General features: G+C 32.4%; 1 protein-coding gene across 1 annotated transcript in view; it reads left to right on the forward strand.

Moving 5' to 3' along the window:
* noi (splicing factor 3a subunit 3 noi) overlaps nt 1-13,995 on the forward strand; it is a 103,052-nt gene extending 89,057 nt beyond the window's left edge. The window contains exons 13-17 of the mRNA XM_076517608.1: nt 4,584-4,748; nt 8,084-8,194; nt 8,678-8,768; nt 11,861-11,916; nt 12,301-13,995. Coding sequence (XP_076373723.1) covers nt 4,584-4,748; nt 8,084-8,194; nt 8,678-8,768; nt 11,861-11,916; nt 12,301-12,378 — 501 coding nt within the window. The 3' untranslated portion in view covers nt 12,379-13,995. The remainder of the gene's footprint in view (nt 1-4,583; nt 4,749-8,083; nt 8,195-8,677; nt 8,769-11,860; nt 11,917-12,300) is intronic.
* Nucleotides 13,996-18,699: the final 4,704 nt, after the last annotated feature.

An 18,699-nucleotide genomic window follows, 5' to 3' on the forward strand; every position in this document is an offset into this window, starting at 1 on the left:
AAATCATCTTAAATGTTGGAAATAGTTTTGGATTTGCTGTTGTCATCAAATTTTACTTATCAATATCTAGAGGCCAAGTTCAAAGTGTTAAGTTACTTGGCAACTTGCAGTAGATCCAGACATTTATCTGTCTGTATGGACAGAAAGGATTCAACACAGTAGCCTGTAACATCTGTATTTTAGAGCTAGCTATATCATGCATGGTCCTACAAAGCCTGTGTAGTAATGGTTTAATATAATGATGAATGATTCTGGTTCAACCCAACAAAATTTAATCAACAGGCCACTGAGTATTCACTGTTTATGTTTAATCAAGAATGCTTATGCAATTCTCAGTGTAGATCTAGGATTCATCAGCAACCTAGTACTGTCTTATGAATGAAATATAACACAAGCATCATTGATGTTACTGTAAGTTTCAGTTAGCTCCACTTTGTCTGCCATTCTGATGACCATTTCAAAAAAAAGTTAAATTGCTGACTGCTTGTAATTACAGAACAGTACCTGTATTTCATCTGTCTTCGAGCAAGTCATTGTTCAAGCTAATGCTTCCTGCTTTCTTAACAGGAATCTGTATGTTTCTTGTGGCTTATTGATTGATGTACTGTGATTTAGTCCATATTAAGCTATGGAACACCACTTGTGTATATGAAAATAATAATTCCTTTCATAATGTATATAAGTGGTCTACTGTTCTGGCTGGCTTCATATTATTTTCCCGTATAGATATACAGCTCACTTGTTGCAAAGGCAAAGCTAACAGGTAACTTCCATAGTATGCCCATTTTGAGGATTAAAGAACCTAGGTCAGCAGTGACTGCCTTTCTTTGTGATTGGCATTGCCTGTAAATAGTTAGATATATTCCTTTACATTTATAATCAGAAGGGTTTAACTAGCAGTAGCTTCACTTTAAGTGCTTGATAGACTAGATCAATCAGTGTCACTATAGCTTCTTTATCAATCAGGAATTCCATCTGTCCTATGGGCATGTACCAAGCACCACTCAGCTTTGAAAGAGCAGAGCTTGTCAATACACTATTTTATGCAAGCCATTTACTGTACTCTTCTCAGGTGATGACTAATTCTGATTTTATTTTCTGGAGAAGTAGCAGCAACATCAATGGCTAGTTCTTGACTCTTCTGCACTTGCTGTATAGTGAACCTAGAGTTGGATTCCCTGCCTAACCTGTGCATGGCAAGGTATAAGCAATTCATTCTTAAGTTACCCTGCTGCCTATACCCAAAACTTGTAGTTTGGTTCTCCCTTTTAGAACAATATCCAGACAGGAAGGTCTAAATGCATCAACTGTGCCACAAACATTGTAGAACAATGAGGGAAACCTATTCATTCAGTGGGAACCATTAAAGTAGTTCTGGGATATGTTGTTAGCTGACTTAACTTTAACAAAACATGAGTTTGATGAGAGGTACTCATTTGAGAAGAATAATCTGTTCAAGGTACAGCCGCTGCATCTTGTAACCTTATTCTCACAGAAATTACCTGTTATGGTAAAAATATTTCTTAGACCTAAATAGTGCCTCATCATCTCACTAGATAGCCTTTCAGTGAACCTATCAACTAGGATGTCTTTATGATCTCTTGAAACCATTACAGGGTGTGTCTTCTTACACATCTTATATAAATCATTGACCTTGTCGTTGGAGTTATCGGAGAAACCCTGCTTTTTAAGTTTTTAACTTGAGCAAATGGACAGCTCAGTTATTTACTATCAGGTCATCCCTTAAGTAATGTCCAATTTTAGGTTCAGAAAAAGAGAAAAGATTTCAAATGCTTTTAATGTTATTTAATCAATAATGTATGCCACATTATTATTTATTACTTCCTGCCAATGATTCACAATCTTCTGAATGCCACTTCTATAAAATTCTTGGGGTTTGGAGGAATACAATGTAGAGAGAGTAGTTTTGACGTCTTAATGTGTTCCAAGCTCTTTTACATGAAGATAGTTCTGCAAACTTCAGAATAGATGATAATCAGATGGGGGAAGGTCTGGAGAGTAAGGAGGATGTGGAAGTTTTTCACAGTCTAGCTCTTCAATCTTTGCAGATGTGATCCTTACTATGTGGGGTCGTGCATTATCCTGGTGTAACACAACACCTTTAAGATTGATCAAAGCAGTCCTCTTTTCTGTCAGTGCAACATTCAGGTGCTCTACCTGTTGACAATAGAAGTCTGATGTAATCATAACATTGAGTGGCAGCAACTCAAAGTGGATCACACCAACATTTTCCCACCAAATGCTTAACAAGACTTTCCTAGGGTGGAGGCCCATTTTGGGCTGTGCTTTAGCCAGTTTATCTGCATTGAGCCATTGTCTGCAGCACTTAAAATTTTTATAAAATATCCATTTTTCATCTCCAGTCACTAATCTGTTCAAGAAAGGTGAGTTATGTTCATGAGAGTGCATAGAAGTGCAAATATCTTTTCTTGTTCTAAGGATGGCTTTGTCAAATTATGGGGAACCCATTTTCCAAGTTTTGACACCTTTTCAAGCTGTTGCAGATGATGGTGAACTATTGAATGGGTTGAATTGAGCTTTGTGGTAGTTTTTCAACTGTTACAGCATAATCTTCATCAAGTGCAACCAGCAGGAAGTCATCATTAAACTCAACAGGACAAGCTGCAGTCACCTGATCTGAACTTATGAAACGACCTTTGACATTTTCTTTCATTGAGAGACTCCACACCATAAACACCTTGAATGTTTCATGTAATTTCTGCTGCACTATTGCCTTTTTTAAACTTGTAAAGCATTATATGCCTAATGTGCTCCTCAAACACACATATCTTTGTAAGAGTTTATTTGATTAATGATCTAAAAAGTGGAGGTGGGTTTTAGTTTCCTTTATTTGTCTGAACATTTTTGGTCATTAAAGCCTTTTACAAAGACAGAAATGATGATGCACTTTCTGTATTAAATTTTGAGGCATTACTTATGGGATGACCTGATAGAAATATTATTTCAGCTTGGCTTGAACTGTATTTCAATCCTGTAGCTGTGCCTCAGTCATGTTACTCAGCCTAATCATCAGAAATTGAATTGTCAGTTTCAAATTCCAGCCAATCCAGTCAGTAACTTGCCTGAAATATGTCAATATTTCAAAATATGTCAAAATATTGTCAATGTTCTCTCTTGCTGCATCCTTGAGCTTTGGAATGTGAGTTGATTTTCCTCCATCATAGTTGCATACATTTTTTCTCAGTAGCTTATCACCAGTGACTTGGCCAGCATCAAACTGAGGTATCCTGAACATTGGTAGGATGCAGTGAAGTGAGCTGGTGCTGGAGCCCTTACATTTAAATAATTCTTATGTGTGAGTTTTAGAATGACAAGGTAATGAAGGTGGTAGATCATCTGTTGATGCTGCATGATCTGATGTTTTTCCATGACTAGTAGTCACTATTGCAATAAACTTCTCATCAACAAGAGGCTATCCAATATCATGCATACTACCAACTTCATAAGACTGTGCATCTGTCTTATCTGTTGTTGAAACGTTCCTGCCTGTAAAATGTGGCCACAAATAATACTTCCAGTTACAGATGTAGAAATTGTTCCGTTCAACTTCAACCTTGCTAGATTGCACACCACCATAGTGATCCTTAGGGACAGAACCTAATTGGCCATTTTGGATGAACCTGATTGTGTTAGTTCTTCTCCTGGGCCTGCAGCTGCATAGTCCCACACCCAGGAAAGTGTTTCTTCTAGGTATAAACGTCTTATCTGACTGCCACCTATCCCCAACACCTAAACATTCTTTCTAGTAAAATGTTTTTTCTGATCGGTAAAAAATGTCATATCCCCAAATAGGAAGTTTGATCTCATTAACATGCAATTTCAGTATAGTATAAAAATAGTATAAATACACTCGCACAAAAAATACAGATGTTCTGCAAAAACCTATCATATAGTCATGACACCAGATTTTATCTTTTGTTTTTAACCTGTGATATTCTCATATTTCATGGTTTTTATTTAAAAGTATTTGGGTAGAGACCACAGAAAAACTGGAGCCTTGCCAGTAACTCGGCAGAAATCGTGCACTGACTATGTCTGTCATAATAGAAAAGAGAGATCAATTTTGCAAACAGTAAAATGACCATTATTAAACTCACTCAACAATTAGAGTAAAAGACAAGTGTATGTTATTTTTATTGAAGAAAATTGTGGTGGTAAGTTTAAGTTAAAGATGTGCAAAAGCTGAGAATGTTAAGGCTACAAGTTATCAAAATATAGTCTCTAATCAAAAGGGTTTTTAGTATCAGAAGTAAAGCTCTTGAAGCTTTGTTCAAGTTCAAAATGGTATTAATTACTAACAACAACAATGCCATTTTTCTCAAGGATAGGCTACTGTGTTATTTCTTCACCAAAAATTAACAAATCAATAAATAATCAGTTAGTCCACTGAATAATAATGGCTAATTAATTGTGATATTTTATCATACATTATCCAAATGTCTAAAATATTTCGGATTATTACTGATGAGAAAATTGTGTTAAAAAAATGACTTAATCAATCTAAAATGTGTTTTATTTAGTTGTTATTTTTGGCTTTTCAGGAACAGCGACAAGCCACTAAAGAAAATGTTCAGCGTAAGCAAGCAAGGACTTTTGGAGAACGAGAAGAATCTGATGATGAGGCCTCTGAGTCTGAATCAGAAGAAGAAGATGACAATGATGTTATTTACAATCCAAAAAATCTTCCTTTAGGGTGGGATGGAAAGGTACAGAAATAAAATTAAAAAAAAAATAACTCTTACTTTGGTTAAATAGGTAAGAAAAAGAAGTAATTGTTTACTTGAATGTTCTATGAATTGAAATGATTATCTTATAATCAATTTTATAACCAGCAATTTTAACAAGATAGAAACTATGATTTACCCTTTTGCATCAGGTAGGTCAAAGTGCACATGTAAAAATCTATTACAGTTACATTTAAAATTTAATCAAACTACTTTATTGTCAATGTGCATGAATTAACCTGGCACGAATATCAGTTCATAAATAAAGTTTTAATATCACATAAGTTTTCAGTGGTTATCTTTTTTAAAGGAATTTTTTGTTTTATAAATCCCTAGTCTTTCCCAGTATGAGAATAGTGATATTTGCTCTCTAGGTATCTTCCCTTATTTTACCACCCTTCTGAGAAAAACCGAATTTCACATAAATTGCTTATTATAATACAGATATTGCCTAAGCAAAGCAGAGTTTTTACAGCTATTAATATTATTTCTTTACAGAACCGTAAACTACAATATCAGACCCATTTACCACGTCAGTCTGTCATATCTTGTCTTTCACAATTTTCCAGTAGTTTTCTTTGACATTTTATACTATATTATTTGTAACCAACAGCAAAACAAAGTTTTAATCTATTAAATTATTTATTTCTTGCTGTGCAGGGCATTGTCTAGTTCATAACTTAGTTTTGCAATTTTTCTAATGAATCACATCAGGAAGATTTGCTGATTTTGAAAGGCATTTATTGCATAGTTAGGAACCCAGAATCCAAGAAGTCTCTAGCACATTCATGCTCTTCTTATTTGAGATAAGAGTAGGGTTCCTGTCATAATTTGAACACATGGGACAGTACATTCCCATGGAAAAGCCATTGTGATCTACAGTAGTACAACAAAGATGTGTGCTCAGATCCCAAATCCTCTCATAGTTTTTTAAAAACCTCACCTTCTGTGGCCAAGTTTTTATAAAGTTCACCACTTTCAACACACTTTCCAGAACTAGGTTCAGTGGAAGACTTGGGTGCTTTGATGCAAGGGCTTCCATGTGGATCAAGCAGTGCATCAAGAGCTTTGCTTCATGTGAGTGCTTGCAATCATCCATAACAGCTTTACATAAAGTGACCACCATTGGTACACACACCAATGCACTTAGTCCAGTCTAAGTTGTTTTCACACATAAGTGTCAAGGATCTCAAACAAGTCTTGAGCCTTTATACCTGCAGTGATACTTTTCCAAAAGAGAAGATCTTCCACAATTTTGTCAACATCCACAAACTGTATCAAATCAAACGAGCATCCTTGTTACTACCCCTTGCCTCATCTAGCTGTAACCCGAATTCCTTTCCTTTCATTTTTTTCAGTTAGCTGATTGTTGAGGTCTTCAGCTATGTGTTAGATAAAGGCACCTTTGAAAACAGACTTTCTGCAGATTCACCAACTATAATGTTCACTATATCCACCACAGCCAGTGAAATCAGTTCTTCTGCAATAGTGTGAGGGTTTTTACATTTTGTGACTCATATATGTAACCTTGTAGGATGCTAGCAAAGCACTGCGTGGTATTGCTGCTTGTTTCAAAAATGTACCTCTTTGTTCTTTCAATTCTTTTAACTTCCTGGAACAGTAATCACAGGATTTACTAGTCATGTTAGGATGATTGGTCTTTAAGTGCCATTTTAGTTTACTTGGAAGCATTTACTCTGGAGCCAAAATTTGTAGACATAATACACATGGCATACACTCTTCATGATTGACATCTACCAAAGTAAAACCAAAATCCAGATAATTATTGCATATTTCCATTGTTTCTGTTTTTTCACAAATTTGCCAGTGATCTATGGTTTGCCATCTTTTTCTTCACTCCCACACTTCTTATTAATGTTCAGAAATCTTTCCAAATTTATGCACAAGGACTAAAAATCAACAAAATAATTCACTGAACTTTGCTAGACCTCCCAGACACTTGATCACAACACCCTTCAATTGTTTCGATTACTGATGAACCCAGAGAATTGACAGTTATTTATATTCAAAATCTAAGAACTGAGAAAGTTCAAGAAGTTACTGATATAGCCGTAAGTACACGTTAACAAAAACATATCTCAAACATTTAAGAATATCATCGAAAGGAATGTAGCGCAATCTAATCTTAAAACTTTGACCTATTTCTAGCTAGTAGTTCACATGGTGTCTGACAGATGTCAGTATTGCTGTCTTACTATCAAAACTTTGAAATACCCCACGGCATCCCTGTGAGTTTATCATGGTGCACAGTTTGGTAACCATTTGCTTAAAGTGTTATTGAAAAACATTTAATGTATTTAGGGGAGGTACAGATTATGCAAATAAAATTTGATAACTTCAGAAAGAAGAAAATTATTTTAAATTTTAAATTGAAATCATTTATCTTTAAAACAGTTAACTTTCTGACTTCCTGTGTTTGCAGACAGAGTTTTAGTAAAAATACTTAATTAAAATTTTGTTGTATACAAAAGATTTTGAATGTTTACTAAAAGTTTGAGAAACTTTATGAAGATATATATTATGGGAACTTTGATAGTTACTTTGGGATCAAATTGTCAGTATAAACTACTGAGGCAGTAACAAAAAGGCAGATTTAAACTCAAGTTCCATCTGTCTACTGTAAATCCTTAGTTGATTATATGCTTTTGAATAAATAGTTGTGTTAGCATTTAAAAAAAACCTTTCTGGGCTTGACCGTATATAGTATGAGTAATGGCTTAAAAATTTGAAAAGCAGGCATCTTGTTTATCAATATTATAGTTTCTTTCTGATCATGTTTATAAATAATTATAGGTATTTAATTTTAAATAAAATATTTAAAATGTCTGTTATGAACTACTTTCATTTTTTTATCATTTACATTACTAGAAATGAAATTTTTCAGTTTTCAGATGAGGAAAAATATTTTTAATCTTAATCGGAAAATCACTTTGTACTTGGAACAGTCAATACTTTTAGTCCATATATTTAACAAAAGTACTTCATTAAAAAATTCAGATTTTGTTATCAACAGTATACGTTTTACTTATCTTTGAACTATGTCTCAATAATAATTTCACGCCAAAAATTGTAAATCACTTGGCAAATGTGTAGCTGACATTACCATATGAAATATACTAAATGCTTTGACCAATGATTAATGTATGTGATGTGTATATGAACTTTACAAATACAGTTGCTGTTTTGAAATTTTCTTTCTATGGTCCTATTGTATTTTGTATTTATGCTTTTTTAATATTCAGCATTATTCATCTTTGACTAAGTCTGTAAACATAGTGAAAATTTTAATTTTGCAGCCCATTCCTTATTGGTTATACAAACTGCATGGTCTGAACATTAGCTACAGCTGTGAAATCTGTGGAAATTACACATATCGTGGACCAAAGGCTTTTCAAAGACATTTTGCTGTAAGTTCTCTAAAATAGAAGTGTGGAATTAAAAAAACTTGCAGTTTTTTTGTTTTGTTTTTTGTAATTATATGAAACACTATTTTATGAAGAATGATGCATAAAGTGAAATGAAATAAACTATTTTTTTTGTGTTTTTATGTTTTTTCCTACTGGGAAAAGCAAACCTAGCAATGTGTATAACATTTGGGATAAAAATTATGTTAAATGCAAATGGTCTTTTACAATATCTCATCTGCAATTAAGATGGTTTTTATTTCAAATTTTAAGCCTAGTGGTTTCAGATGCCTTCTGCCATTTAGACTATAACTTTTAAAAGTAGCAATTGCAGAGGTAAGTTTTTTTATATAGTGACTTTTTATTCTGTTTAATTGCAAATCAAAGATGTATCAAAATTATGTTTCATTTTCTTTCTGATTTTTATTGTACATTTCAGTGAAGAAGGTCATTTCAAACTAAACCTTAATCTATTTTAATTTCTAGGAATGGAGACATGCACATGGCATGCGGTGCTTAGGAATCCCAAATACAGCTCACTTTGCTAATGTTACACAAATTGAAGATGCATTAGGATGTAAGTATGTTCAGTGAAATGAATTGTGTTAACCCTCGACATCCTTGCCTGGCTTTTTTGTGCTTGCTGCTACTTTTACAGTGTTATTTTCAAAATTTAATTAAATAGTTTTATCATTGGTATATGTAAATAAGCTTGGTGTGAAAACTTGATTTTTTTACCTTCAAAAGTTTTTATGTCAAATATATTGATTCTGTTTTCAGTCAGGAACACAGCAAAAACTATACATAATCAAAGGCAAAAATATAGTATATGAGCCTTTTTCTGTCTTCTTGATATGCATGAGGTATCAATAAATCTGTTAAACCCATTTTAGAAGCCTAGCCTGTCTCTTTGTTACTTTCAAGATTGGTTTGCTAACCAACATTCTCCTTTGCAAAGACTTGTGTTTAATTTTGATACCTGTAGAATACCAGTCTGTCATAGTTTCTTTGGGTGTGAACATCTTATTTCTGCTCTGAATGTCTAAGAGAGTTTTTAAACCTATTTATAACTTAGCAGTTTTTTGGACATTCTCATCTAATAAGCAATACATTTTTTTGTTCTTAAATGTATATTTGGAAACTACATGAATTATGTTTTGAACAATCAAATATTTGAAACTCAGTGTGATTTATATAGAAACATCTGCTCAAATGCATAGAGTATTCAGCAAGTACTACATATTGTTGTTTTTCTTTTCTTTTTTTATTATACATTTTTAACAAAAATAAATAAAAGGAAAAATTATAAACTTTTAAGCTTAATCTTACAAGACTTAGTGAAATATAATTTATAAAGTTAAACAGCTCAAGTATATTTAACTTTATATCCCAAGTCGCATAGTATTTATGCTAACCATATTGGAAACAGTTAGTGGGTTCTGTGCATGTGATAATGATTTCAAAATACATAAATGAAATCAAATTTTAAATTTTTTTGTTAAGATGAAATGGGAAGTTTTACCAAACAAATTTTATTATTCATTAAGAAATTATGGGCATAGAGATCATGCCCATGAAATACATAAGATGTGAAGACCATTTTATGAAAGTATGATTTATATATGCAAAAACGGCTCGTTTGGATTGAGAAAATATTTTACACACAATTTAAAACAGAAATCCACCAAAAAAAAATAACCCATACTGGACTATACATTCCTTGGGGCTCAACACATGAAACAAAACAAAAACTCAACATACTAAGTAACCAAATAAACACAGCCATAAAACTATTCTCACCAGATAAAATCAACAATGAATTAGACAAAAGAAAACAATACTTTATCAACATCAATAAGTTTCCTCCACAAACAGTAAAAAAGATTATATGCACACACCTAGACAAAAAGCAGAATCAACCAACAAAAGGAAATATATCTCACGAATCATAAAATCACGAAACTATATACTGCTACATACCATATATTCCCGATATCAGCAGAAAAATAAGCAACATTTGGCAAATCAAATAAACACAACATAACCATAAAAAACACTCAAATACTAAATAAAGAAACAAACATAAAAAAATGCAAAATTAAAGAAGCCCTACTTATACAACAACTTAAGCCCAAAATCAACCAATACAAAGGAACACCTTTATATATATATTAAAAAAATAATAATATAATAATAATAAAATAATAATATAAAATTATATATTCAAACATCTAAGCCCGCCCTCTACATTCCAACAGTCAGTTAAACAACCCATTCCAAACATGTGGTCAGCTTCTGGTCAGTTACCTCTTTCTTTCTTTGTGAACCTGACAATGATTGAAGAAGGTCGAAACGTTGTTTGCTCTTCTACGTAAAATATTTTCTCAACCCAAACAAGCCGTTTTTGCATATATATTTCTCTACAAGTGGGTTTTCTCAACATCACCGATCATAAAGTATGATATAATTTGAACAACAGAATTGTAATATGTCGTGAAAATGCATATTGTGTACTCAGAATTATGTTGCCACCATTATTGCATCAGTCAGTTTGACCAAACCCATGAACAGAGGGTTAACAGATTTGTTTTTTGTAAGTGTCTGCATTTTATCAGTGTCAGCTTTGACAGTGATTGCAATACAGGCCCAAGAGTGTGGTCTTTGAATTATAATCATTGTCAAAGTTGATACTGATAAAATGCAATGATTGCAATACAGGCCCAAGAGTGTGATCTTTGAATTGCTAACAGTGAATTTAATAATATCTGTGCCATTGGCTTAAAGACAAGCTCCTTCTAACTTAAAATAATGTCTGTTTCATAATCTCAAGTTGGCATGTATTCATGTTATAGCTTTAACATCTTAAGCATCTAAAACGCAGTTAAAACAAAGAAGTAAGTAAGTAAAATTGTAATTAAACCAAACACTGGATGAACATGTGATAATCATCAAAACTATGACAAAGACTTTTATAGTTGGCCTTCAAGAAAAAGTTCTTCAGGCACCAATGCTACTTATTATTATTTTAAATCCTAAGGGCCACAAAACTTTCCAAAGTGCTATATCAGGTGGTAATTCTCATTAATAGAAAGATATAATCAGGTTCTCCAACCTTCTTGTATCTGTATATGTCAACATGCTAAGTATTCTGTTGGAAGACTTGTTTAATGGGATATCCACAAAATGTCCTAAGTGCCAGGGTGAACACAAGTTTCTAAATTTTTGTCTGTAATCATTAGGACATAATCCCTATAAGCATGATTAATGTAGTTTAAGAATAAGTGCATCTTCATATAGAACTTTTAACTCAGTACAGAAACATAGCATTAAAATAAATATATACTAACATTTTGAGATGTGTAGAAGTTTAGTAGTAATTGCATACATGGTGTAAGTGATAACTTTGTTATTTTAATCTGGTATAAAAATTAAAAATAATTACAATAACGGTGACTAGCTCATAACCACAGCACAGAATATGGTAACTGATTAAATTAATTACATATATGTGACTCTTGTTATTCATAAAAAATATTTGTTTTCATATTGTTATTTGTTTATAACAATATGTACAAAGTAGAAGACACATTTTAGTGTTAAAAGTGATCATACGGTGTGATATGTATTGGTTTTTTAAAACCTTGTATGTTCACTTGTTTAATCTTTTAGTATGGCAGAAGCTTAAAGAACAAAAGCAGAGAGAACGTTTTCAAGGAAATATTGAGGTTTGTGTTAGTTTCTATAAATCCTTATATTTATGTAAATATGTTTACCACAAACTAATTAAGGGGTGTATAGAAGTAGATGTTAAAATAAAATCTTGTTTTATGTACTCTTAAGTAAATATTTGATCATTCAGAATACTATATGTATATTTCTAAACCAGAAAGCTACACATAATTATCTTTATCAACATGCTTAATTATTGTACTAAACAAAAGACATGGTTCGTTTATTCTATGTTATGCAAGAACTGTATATAGTATATAGTTATTTATGCTTTTTTATTAGAATTGTTGTTTGGCCACATTTGTGTTTGCTTTCATGTAGTTGTCATAACTTGACCAGTAGTTAAAGAAATCTAACCTACTAACGTCTTCTTATCATAGGAGGAATATGAAGATAATCAGGGAAATGTTGTCAACAAAAAGACATTTGAAGATCTTAAAAGACAAGGATTGTTGTAAACTTCTGTTATTGTATGTCTGCTTATAGTGAATAACATTAAAGAATATGTTTCATGCCTTTGATAAATGTTTATTTTCATTTATCTATCTTGGAATATTTCTCTTGAAGCAACACGTTTATTTATCTAATATGCATGTCAAATATTACAGTTTACAATAACCTTTTTAGTTTCTTAGTGAATTACTGCAGTATTGTCCTCTTATATTTCTGTTCTCCTATTAAGAGTTGCTATAATGTGAACTGTTAAATTTTTTTTATTGTTCTAGTCCATGCATTTGGTCTTTATAGGGATATCTTAATTTAGTAAATTTCATGTGTATCCCACATCTACACAGATATCCCACATAACACTTTTGTCTCTACACTTCTTGCTCTTTGTAGAGTAGTAAATAAACACAAACAAATGAACACTAAGCATTTCTATATCAAGAAGTGAGTACAAATAGTTCCATCAAAAATATTGATTTATGAAACAAAACAGTGTTACTGTCATTTTTTGCAGTGGAAAACCCCATCCCCCTCTAAATGACTTAAATGGGGATAGTGTTAATGAGAGATTCAATTAGCAAATGTTCTGAATTTTTCATTAATCTGATTGAATTTTTGCAAAGATGTAGACTGGACACAAATATAAATGTACAGTGAAAGCTATTTCCTATCCAAATTAAGTGTGTGTGTGTGTATTAGCACAAGACGTGCACGCACGCACGCACACACAGAAGTAGAATCATTTTAAATATTTTAAGGATCACACTAATAAAAATCTGGAGGGAGCTTCAAGCTTTGTGGCATTCCTGACTTTCATACCAGTGAGTTTTTCTTTGAGACTCAATACTTTGTTTTTGGTGACTTGTAAAGCATTGTAAAACTAGAATTATGATTCATCATATTAATTTATTTGGCATTGCACTAACTGCTAATTTTACAAATCTAGTTTGCCATAGATATTCTTCTGTTTTGACTTGGTATTTTGTTTTGGTCTCTTGTAAAGCATTGTTTATTTTTTATGCAACTCCTTCAAACTTGCTAAAATACTTTTTGTATTTTCAGCTAAACAGACTTGTTCAAAATATTTTTACCTAAGATATATAAATAAACATTAATAATCTAGGTCATCTTATAATTTTTAAAATATGGCAACCAAAAATCATCAGCTATGTTGACCACTTCAGAAAAAAAACTCTACAGATTTTCCATTTTCGTCTACTTCAGCTTAATAACCATTTAAAGCCATCTCTGAAATTCCTGTTTTTTTCTTATCACATGCAGAAACATTTTAAAGATATTAAGAATCACACTAACAAAAGTCTTGAGGGAGCTTGAGGCCCTGTGATTTAACAAACCAGGAAGACCTTCCCATAAATTTGCTTCCCTTCTTAGCATTCATAATACTCACAGCTGTGAGTTTTCTTGTGATTAAGTACTTTGTTTTGGTGTTTTTTAAAGCATTGTAAAATATGTATTTTGCTTCATCATATTGATTTGTTGGACATAGCATTGACTGATTCTAATTTTAAAATATAGTTTTATGTAAATATTCTTCTTTTGATTGGCTTCCAAACTGAATAATGTCATTGTTGTCTGCTATCTTTGAAAATAAAATTGTTTCTTTCCTACTTCTGTATGATTGTAAAATTGGATTGCATCAGCATCTGGTCATTGAAACTCACTTTTTCCTAGAATGTTGATTTTGTTGTGTGTGTTTTTTCTCCATCTCTGATGAAGTGAGCAGTTCCCAGTTTGGAGCATTGTTATTACATTCCATTATAAAATTTTCAAGATGGTATATCCATTTAACAGAAATCATTTTTATCCACCAACTTTCAAAAAGCTTTTATCAAAGACTGTCTTAATGACAATAGAAGTTTTGCCTCTATACCAAATCTAGTATCTAATGCATGTCTGTTTTACATTTTTGGAATAACACACCTTTTAAGTAATGGGGTTGCTGAATCCATGCTTAACATCCATCCTGAAAGTTGAATGAGCTTTTTGCTTTTCGTCTGCCTCCTATACTCTGACCTCTTTACCAAGAGTTTTAGTCCTACTGACATAATTCTTCAAGTTATTTATGTACACACACATCTTTTAGACATGTCATGATGCAACGCAACTCATATAGATGGGAAAAATTGAAAATTGAGAGTACTGTAATAGTGTTGTTTTTTAATGAAATTTAGCTGTCTAATAATTTCACTTGAATTTAATCAAGTAAAATGAATATATTTACACTATGATGATTTTCTTTCAAACCTCTTATTCAGATTAAACTAAACTTTTGGTCTTGTTTTCCAGTGAACATGAAACACGGTTCGGGTTTGTTTATTTAATTACTAGTTACAGATGATCAAAACTTAGGACGTGTCTGTTCTTGCATCTACTTGGTTGCTAGTTCTAATTATAACTTTGCTAAGCTAACCTCATTGAGCAACTTATTCTTGTGACATTCTAAGATATAGGAATTTACTAGGGGTGTGGGCATGGTGAGTGCTTCAGATCCTTGTAACATGTTACTTCTCTTCTTTTTCATTATCAGTATACTAATAATACTGTTATGTTGGTCTTTTGAAAAGACATGTATTTTTAACAGGATTCTAGAAGCTACTGTCATTAAGTTTGTGATATTGGGTCTGCTGGTATCTTATTAATACTCATAAAACAAGAGTATTATGTATGGCCCTGCATGACGTAGGTTTTGCCAGTGTCATGATTCATTTTTGTTTAATGTTTGAGTTGAGGCTCTTCTACACCACAAGATATCTTAGTTACTTTCTATCCTCTCCTGGTGCAGATAGCCTAGCTGCTTTGTGCCATAAAAAACAAAACCAACCAAACAACCTTCCTTCTATTTCTGTCCACCTCTAGAATGTTTGATTTCATTATGTACTATGATGTTTCAGTATTCAGAATGTTATCTTTGGTGGTACACTTGGATGATGCAGGCTCCAACACCTCATAATTCCTCTGGAACATTTATTGATCCCGTACTTGGTCACACTCTTTAATGATCCCGTTCATTTGGACCATCCAAATCCACATCTCCAGGTTATGCTTATCTTGAGAATTCACCCATTAAGTATAGAACAGATGTATAACAATAATAAAAATATAAATAAATAAATGAAAAACCTCATATTAATATTCATCATGACAAAGAGTTGGAGTCGCTTCTTTTTTGCATCATTCCAGTATATCAGCTCAGTACAGTTTTTTTTATTCATCTTTCATCTATTAATTTCTACTATTTGTGCTACTAGGCATATTCATTGATGTTTTTAATATACTGACTGGATATCTGTGAGTATTACATTTTCTGTGTACTACTTCAATTGTGTATTCTTTTTATTAGCTACTACTGTTTAAATATGTTTTGATGCATTGTCAGCTCACAACTTTCTTGTGTTAAACCATATTCCATACCTCATAACAATCCAAAACCATCTGTTTTAAACTTGCCTTGTGTTCTTCGAAAATAGATTAGCTACCCACCTCATTCTTTCTTCATCCCTGCCTCAAATCACTATTTGTACAATTCATCTTATGCTCCAAACACATTACCTTTAAGCTGTAGTCAGTTTGTTTTACAGAATTGTATCAGTCATTTTAACACTTTCTCTACTAATCTCCCAATATAAGCTGGACCAGAATCTAATTTTATAGTGTTTGTTTTTTATGATAAATTGGGGTTTCAAGTTATGCACACTCATTGTTGACAAAAATCTTGAAATATTTTCCTGTTGAAGATGATAAAGAGTATGAACTTGCATAATTAAAAATCCTAATTTCAAACTTTATGTTGTTATATGCAAGGAAATTGGAGTTACTACACATGGAGTAAAAGCAACAATTGAAAAATTAAATAAGTCTCTCTCCCCCTGTACAGTTTTGTTTTTCACATGTTATTTATGAGGTTGATTCTTTCATCACTTAAAAAGGTATAAATTCTTAATTCACTCTTCTTGAATTTATGTTAATTGTGAAATTCAAATTGAGAATTGTAAAGGTTCTACCTCTATTCATGCTTAGTCAGCTGTGATGTCAGTGTTCACTTTCTACTTCTTGGTATATATACTTACAGACACTTATCAGGTTGATTTTTATGCATTGTGAAATTGTCTTTTCTACAGCTCACATTTTTCTCTTGGTTGCCTCAGTAAACCAATGTCTTTACTGCAGAGGTCAGCATTACTTTTGTCAATCATATTAACTGAATTATAATTCTTTATGCAATACTTGTCTTCTGGACAATACTGTGTTTTCCACACTAATTCAGTGATACACTTGCATTATCTGTAGGGGATGTTTTGCATTTTGTTACACTTACTTTGCAGATTATCTACCCATTTTATCAATCCTTCATTCTTAATCCCCATCACACCAAACTTGCTTGCCCTGTCATTTGTGATGGTGTTATTATATGACAGTCAATCCCATTATTTGTTGGTAAAAGAGCTGGTGGTGGATGATGACTAGCTGCTTTTTCTCTAGTTTTTCACTGCTAAATTAGGGATGACTAGTGCAGATAAATTTTGTAGCTTTGCAGGAATTAAGAATAAACAAACCTTCATTCTGGCAAGCGTTAAATCTGCCACCAATCATTATTCTGTTTTTAACACTCGTTTCTATTTCCAAAATGTCTGAGACAAAGGATTATCAGGATACATAGAACACACTGTTGAGTTTCTTTTTTCTCTGTATTCATTCACTTTCCACCAACTTGTCTTTTTTGGAACTTCATGTATTTAACGAATGTGTTGAATATATTTTATTGAATGAAACTTTCCTCAAACTTCAAAAGTTCATAAAGGTTTTAAAGTACAGTGTACATGAATATGATTTTTAAGTTATTGTTGCAAGGGGTTATGTGGAGTGCAAGAGCTTATTCAAGCTCATGTGCATTACATATCTCAAACTTAATTACCTCATTTCGTGTTGTTACTTCACCAACAATTTATGTTTATTCATCTCTCCATTACCCCTCAGTTTGTTTCTAATAGTTTGTCCAATTTTGGTGCTCTAACTATATCTTTTAAAGTATTGTACTGTATATAAAAATAGCATTTTATAGAGTTTTTTACTTTCATCAAGCAGTCAAACTGAGAATTTCTGGTAGTAAACAAAAAGGTTTTTTTGACAGTGACTTGTGGGAGAGAAAAAAAAATCTGAAATGCAGTTTTTACTCTCCTCTAGTTTTCAGCCACAATAAACAAATTAGAAGGAATGTTGAAAGATGTTTTTGACCAATTTGTTTTAAATAATTAAACAATTTTCAACGTTTTAACTTTACCTCCCCCATCACCTGAATGCCTGTGGTAAGTCTGCAAGCTTACAACCTGAAATTTAAGTTCTGACACGTGTTAGGCAGAGCACTCTGTCTAGCAACTTTTAGTGTCTTTGTATTCAACAAAAGCTAAACCATATCTTTTTTTTTTATATTTCTAGGTTAAAGATTATTATCACTTCCTTATATCATATGAAACATCATTTATATACACCATATCTTTCAAAAGTATAATATTGTGTATGTAAATGGTGTTTCATATGATATAAGAAAGTGATGATAATCTTTTAACTTTAATCTAAAAACATAATGCATTTTATCAAAAATTTAAACTGGAAGGAAAATGTGTGTACATATCATATAAAATGGCACGAATGTTAAGAATACAAAAATTAAGACTGGAAAAACAAATTGATAAAATGAAAGAAACACAAAATAGATAGTTTAAATTGAAATGAAATAATCTATGTTGATGTTGCATTCCTCATCACCTTAACCCAAACCAGTGGTTCTTCAGGCTGTCAGTTTTCTGGTTGGCCACTGTGTGGGTTTTATGAGTTTACAGCAACTTGATGAGGGCTCATTCTTTATCAGCCAGCATGTACTAAAAACAATGCCTTTTCATTTCATGTTGCATTGAAGGCATTACGCTTTAGAACATCCAGTCTTCCCAGATGTAAAGAGCCCAAACTTCAATCAGTGCCCATCTTCTAGAAGTGTCTTTTGAGCTCTGATATCTGCTTTATCTTAGTTGGCAGTCTTACCTTAGGTATTTTCTTATACTGTTTCCAGTCATTTGGCCAGTGGGGCATCAGAAGTTGGTGAAGCACATCCTCCTTTTTGTATCGATCGTGGGCAGTCCTACCAGCAGTGTCGAAGTACTGTCATTCACCGTAAATCCCCAGTTTTGTGGTGGTAGAGAAGAGATAGCTAGTTCATGTGTACCATTGGTGATGTCATGATACCAAAAGTAGAAATATTACATCAGGTGGTAGTTATATGTATGGTGGCATGCACTGTCTGGAAATATGTTTTGCTT

This window comes from Tachypleus tridentatus, chromosome 8, assembly GCF_004210375.1.
Source record: "Tachypleus tridentatus isolate NWPU-2018 chromosome 8, ASM421037v1, whole genome shotgun sequence".
NCBI classification, from domain to species: Eukaryota; Metazoa; Arthropoda; class Merostomata; order Xiphosura; family Limulidae; genus Tachypleus; species Tachypleus tridentatus.